Source organism: Chlamydotis macqueenii, chromosome 25 (genome assembly GCF_036417535.1).
Source record: "Chlamydotis macqueenii isolate bChlMac1 chromosome 25, bChlMac1.mat, whole genome shotgun sequence".
In the NCBI taxonomy this organism is placed as follows: domain Eukaryota; kingdom Metazoa; phylum Chordata; class Aves; order Otidiformes; family Otididae; genus Chlamydotis; species Chlamydotis macqueenii.
Genome location: NC_141580.1, coordinates 5,037,154 through 5,043,117, shown reverse-complemented (window position 1 = coordinate 5,043,117; position 5,964 = coordinate 5,037,154). Strand labels below are relative to the sequence as shown.

At 51.0% G+C, this 5,964-nt stretch overlaps 1 protein-coding gene across 1 annotated transcript; it reads right to left on the bottom strand.

Moving 5' to 3' along the window:
* Positions 1–761: 761 nt before the first annotated feature.
* Positions 762–1,082, bottom strand: LOC147597764 (feather keratin 1-like). The gene has a single exon (XM_086766572.1). The coding sequence runs from the start codon at positions 1,080–1,082 to the stop codon at positions 762–764; it is 321 nt and encodes a 106-aa protein (XP_086622698.1).
* Positions 1,083–5,964: the final 4,882 nt, after the last annotated feature.

Genomic DNA, 5,964 nt, shown 5'->3' with positions numbered 1-5,964 from the left:
TGTCCTGGGAAGCTGGTGCCTATGTCTTGTCAATCCCACGTTCCTTCCGGACCACTTACATCACAGTGCAGAGCTTCCTGAGGAAAAAGCAAACGTGCGCACAACAAAGTGGGTGGTGGACACTGAGCTACGTGGGGTAATTCTATCCAGACCCAAGGAGACAGAGAAATTTGGAAAGCACAGGGACACTCGACGTGTGAATAAGCATACTCAACGCAAGCCTGTGTTGACAGTCACTGCAAAACCATCCCCAAATACCCCTCCCCTGAAAACACAACCGAGCAACATCTCTCTCCCTGGGCATCTTGCAAGAGCATCTGCCGGGGAAAGGACGAGACAGAAGCACAGATTGGGATGCAGCAGAACTTTAATGAGCCAAAAGGGGAATATGGGTTCAGTCTGTGTGGAGGCCCAGGAGCACAGAGCAAGAGTGGCAGAATTGAGATTTTGGACCACGGTTCAGGCAGAGATCCTGACACCTGCCCGTCCCACAGAGGTAGCAGGGCCAGCAGGTCCTCTCCATTTGGGCTTTGTAGGACTCACAGTCCAGGGGTGCACAGGGGAACGAAGACACAGGAAGGGAAAGAGAGAGTGGGGAAAGGCAGGTATGGGACATGCCTTTTGAGAGAACAGACTGGCCAGCTCCTTTTGCGAGGGGTGCTGGCCTTGCTGAGACCCTCTGAAAATAACAAGCTCTGTCCCTAGTCAGGTGCCAGCTTGGAGGTCCCTGGAGGCCATCCCCAGGGCCACCACCAGCAGCTTTAGCAGGGGAGGCACCTCCTGCCACAGTAGCGGCTGCCAATGCTGGAGAGACCCAAGCCAGAGAGACCAAAGCCCCCAGAGGAGATGGGCACTCCCTCAGAGCTGAGGATGCTGCCAACAGCAGCAGAGGTGGAGGATCCCACGGCGGTGTTCTGCGGGAAGGAGCTGAGGATGGGGCCGGGCAGGGTCACCACCACGGCAGAGGGCTGGATGACGACGTTGGAGTCCTGGCACTGCCTGACACAGGGCTCGTTGCAGCTGTTGGCCAGTGGGGTGGGGCCGCAGGGCTGGCATGGCAGGCACGGGCTGTAGCAGGACATGTCTGGCGGCTGCAGGTGCACCTGGGAGAGAGGGCAGGGGAAAATTAAGCACCAGAGATGTTTGAAGAGCAGCCTGTCACCCCTCCACAAGAAAAATCCTTTCCCTCAGATCCAACGGACTTCACCAGTTGTGACCAAGCCCAGAGAGATCCTCAGCTAGCCCACAGCTCCAAGGACGACTCAGGCTAACCCCAACCTCGCTCCAGGACACACCTTCTGCTCCCTCTTATCTCCCATGGGGAGCAGCCTCAAGATCCAGCATAGGAAAGAGAGACAGGTATATGCAGAGAAATCCCCAAGAAGGATGTGGAAGAGGAGAAGGAGCACAAGAAAGGGCTTAGAATCACCTTGTTCCAAAGGAGATGGAGGCAAGAGGAGTGGATGAGAGAGTGAGGAGAACTGCCTGCTTTTATACAGCTCCTGCACCGCCCCAGGCCCACAGTCACTGCGCACAGGCACTAATTTTCCAACAGACTCGCCTCCCAAGCAAAATATCCTACCTAATGACACACGTTGTGTTTTCTCTTCCGTCAACTGCCATTCCATTTCCTCATTTCTGACATGACCATTAGGCCACAGAGGCTCTTTTGAAGTATTGAGACGAGAGGCCCAAGATATCCCCAGCACAGTCATGTCAGTACAGGCAGAAGATGTGCCGCCAAGGGCTGGAGGGTCCATGCATACAGAGGACATGGCTTTGGGGAAATACGGTGAGGTTATTTTCCACACTCTGCGCAGGAAGGTGCACAAGCCCTCATTCTGCAACCTCTGCACACTGTGCGAGTGCTCGCAAGAAGGTCAGGCTGTGGGCAATGGCCGTTGGGTCTCCCTGCAGTTGTGTGTGTGGGCACAGCCCAAAGCTCAGAGATGGGTTTCCTGGTGCAGACGGGGAACTGCCCCGGCTGCAGGAGAATTCAGCCCCGCCTGGGACACGGGCCTGAAGACAGCACACACGCCAGCCTTGACTCACACCAAAAGGCTGACACATGGCCAACCCAAAATTAGACTGTGCCTCACCATGGGTGGGGAGAGTCTCTCCCAAAAAGCTTGCCTGCTGAAGCTATTCCCTTGCCCTCCTGGGACCCATCTCAGCTGCCTCCGTGGCTGCAGGGCAGGGAAGTGCATCACCTCCTTGACGTCGTCTGACAGCTGGTTTTGAACCGAGGGCCCTTCTGAGCACATCCCCTCCCTGAGCACCCATCCTGACCTACATGGCGCTGTAGACACTTGCCAGCCCACGCTTGCTGGAGACTTGGGGCAACTTTCCCTGCCTCTCCAATGGTGCTGCATTGGACTCCAAGCTGAGGAGGCCATTGGGCATGGGAAAGAAAGCCTGCTGAAGCCCTACAGCAGCTATATGTTAAATGGAAGGCGACATTCCTGATATGCTGTTACCACTTTTGAAAAGGTGATAGAGTCCAGGCCACTATCAGCCGACGTCTCAGCCAAAAAGGCCGAGATCATAGCCCTTACCTGAGCTCTGGAGAGAGCCCAGGGAAGGACTGTAAACATTTGGACTGACCCTAAATATGCCTTTGGGGTGGTACATGCCCATGGAGCAATATGGAAGGCAAGAGGACTGTTAAATTCTCATGGAAAAACCATCAAACACGCAGAAGGGATTTTGAAAATCCTGAATGCAGTCCAGCTTCCCAAAAAGGTGGCAATTATGCATATTAAAGCACACCAGAAAGTGAGCACAGAATTGGAAAGAGGAAATGAGCTGGCAGATAGGGAAGCAAAACAAGCAGCTAGAGAAACAATCAAGGTAGAGGGTGCGCTAATACCTGATGGACAGGTATTTCTAGAAGGTAAACCAGAATACACAAAGGAAGTCGGCAAACTTATTAATGATCTAAAGGGGTCATATAATGAGGAAGGGTGGGCCAATTACTACCCCTCACACGGGAGGGTAGTAATTCCCTCCTACATGATATGGTCAGTAGTCCGAGAAGAACATAGAAAAAGACACTGGGGGGAGGGGGGGGCAGAAGCCCTATATAAAGATCTCATCAGGAACATCATAGCGTGAAACTTAGACACTACCGTTAGACAAGTAACTCAACAATGTGATCTTTGTCTCCAGACTAATCCTAAAGTTGTAAAAGGGCCGAAACTTGAAAAAATCGGAAAGGGGAATGGTCCGGGACAACGTTGGCAGATTGATTTCTCAGAACTCCCTAGAAAAGAGGGGTATCGATACTTATTAGTACTTACGGATACCTTTTCAGGCTGGCCAGAAGCTTTCCCGTGCAGAACTGCTAAAGCCTGGGAAGTAACCAAAATACTGCTCCAGGAAATAGTACCTAGGTTTGGAGTCCCAGCAGTAATGTCCTCGGATAGAGGACCACATTTTGTGTCCAGAATAGTACAAGCAATTAGCCACCATCTAGGGATAGAGTGGCAATTACATACCTCTTACCGACCACAATCAAGTGGCCAGGTGGAGAAAATGAATCACCCAATCAAACAACAGATTGTCAAGTTGGGTCAGGAAACTAATCTAACTTTACCATTAGCTCTTATACGAATACGAACCAGACCAAGAGCAAGAGAAGGGCTTAGTCCATTCGAAATTCTATATGGACGACCCTATGGGGTACAAAAGGGAACGTCTTCACAAATTGGTGAAGAAATAATGACCTCCTATATGGTGGCACTAAACAAACAATTAAAAAGAATTGAAAAACATGCAATGGGAACGCGTAGTAGGGGTCTGGATGGGCCTGTTCACGATATACAACCAGGGGACTATGTATATGTTAAATCTCTTACAGAAAAAACTCTGGAACCACAGTGGGCCGGACCTTTTCAAGTCCTCCTCACCACCTACACGGCAATTAAGGTAAAGGGACAGAACTCCTGGATACACCATACTCGGATCAAGAGAGCCTCTGCAACCTTGTGGAAAGTAACTCCAGACAACAACGAAGACTTGAGACTTAAACTCGTTCGAACGGATAAGGGCGGGAACAGTGCAGTAGTGAACCGGAGGGACACCACAGCAAACGATACCGGACAAAGAAACCGGGACCGGCCAGTAACTAATCTCGCCCAAATCTGTCATCGGTGCAGTTTATATCTTATTTGTCATTTTATTATAGGATATATAAAACCCATTTTAGCAGGTCACCAAAGGCAGTACATTATCTACAGAAGTAGCTGTACTAATCCACTAGACCAACTAAATCCTAAAATGACCAATTGTTTAATTGGAATTGTGATTGGGCTTACAATATTTTCCTGCATCTTACCACTAACTTGTAATCAAAAGGACACCAAATGGCCGTGGTCTCACGCCTCCCTTGGGTTTACAGGAAGCATGGGACCACCTTTTAAACGGTCGGGCTTAAACTTGGCCACTGTGGTTATGCACAAAATGGAAATGTACTCAGGGCATGAGTGGGGCTGGGACAGAGGCAACAGGGATCCTTAATACTATGGTGCGCCCCGTTGTGATCTTATTGATTAGCTTAGGAATTTTATTAATATTAACTATTGTGCTGTACCTATGGGTTTGGAGAATGTTTAAGAAAGTAACACTGTCGTAGTTCAGCCCCGATCAGGACCAGACTACGCAGTCTCTCTCTCACTCCTCCCACCTTCCGAGAGAACAGGGGGAGATAACGTAAGGAAAAACGGCTCGAGGTTTGAGATAAGGACAGGAAGAAATCCTTAAAGTTACCATCACGGGCAAAACAGACTCCTCTTGGGGAAAACTATTCATTTATTACTACAAACAGCAGGATAATGAGACAGAGAACAAGATAACCTCCCCCCACCCCTCCCTCTTCCCAAGCTTAACATTATCTCTACTACCTTCCCCCCACCCCGAGTGGCACAGGAGGGGGAAGAGGGAATGGGGATTGCGGTCAGTTCATCACGCGTTGTTTTACACCGCTGCTTCATGGTTGGGGGAAGAACTCCTCGCATTCCTCCCCTGCTCTGTTGTGGGGTCCCACCCGTACGCCACAGTCCTTCCTGAAACTGCTCCGGCGTGGGTCATCTCTTCCACGGGGTGCAGTCTCTCCAGAACAGCTGTCCCAGCAGGCCCTCCATGGGCCACAGCTGCCTTCAGGCATCCACCTCCCCCAGTACGGGATCCTTCATGGGCTCCAAGTGGATCTCTGCTCCTCCGTGGACCTCCATGGGCTGCAGGGGGACAACCTGCTCCACCATGGTCGTCACCACAGGCTGCAGGGGAATCTTGGCCAGGAGCCACATTACTCCTCCCCCTCCTTCTGAACTGACCTTGGCATCTGCAGCCGTTCCTCACAACAGGCTGGCAGATGTCTCTCAGGATCCTTTTTACATCTTATTCACTTCTCCTCTCCTCTCCACTTCCTGCAGCCGGGCCGGACCAATTCGGGCCCAGTCAGCCGCTTGGCGAGAGGCCAGAGGGTGAGGCCTGCAAGGCCCATAAGGCCTGCGCCTCCCCCTCTATGCCTCTGCCCCCCGCTCAGCTGCTTCACATCTCTCCCTTTTTTTTTTTTTGTTTTCCCCTATTTAAATACATTATCGCAGAGGCATTATCACGGAACATTCTGCTACCAATCGGCTCAGCCTTGGCCAGCAGCAGGTCCGCTCTAGGCCCAGCCGAGTCCACTGAACAAAGGGGAGCGACTTCTAGCAGTTTCCTACAGAAGCTACCACCTTAGGCCCCCCCGTCACTAAACAAAACCATGTATGATGCTTCATATCATTCAGGGAAACTGTTTAAGTAAAAGAATTTACTTAGTGTGATAAAAAGGGGGGATTGATATAGGGGACAATAAGTTAATCACAACTATATATGTATGCACTTAAAGAACTGTTGTAGTTCAGCCCTGATCGGGACCAGACTACGCAGTCTCTCTCTCACTCCCCCCCCACCCTCCAAGAG

Coding starts and splice junctions, on each gene's coding strand:
- LOC147597764 (XM_086766572.1), bottom strand. CDS start 1,082: ATGTCCTGCTACAGCCCGTGCCTGCCATGCCAGCCCTGCGGCCCCACC.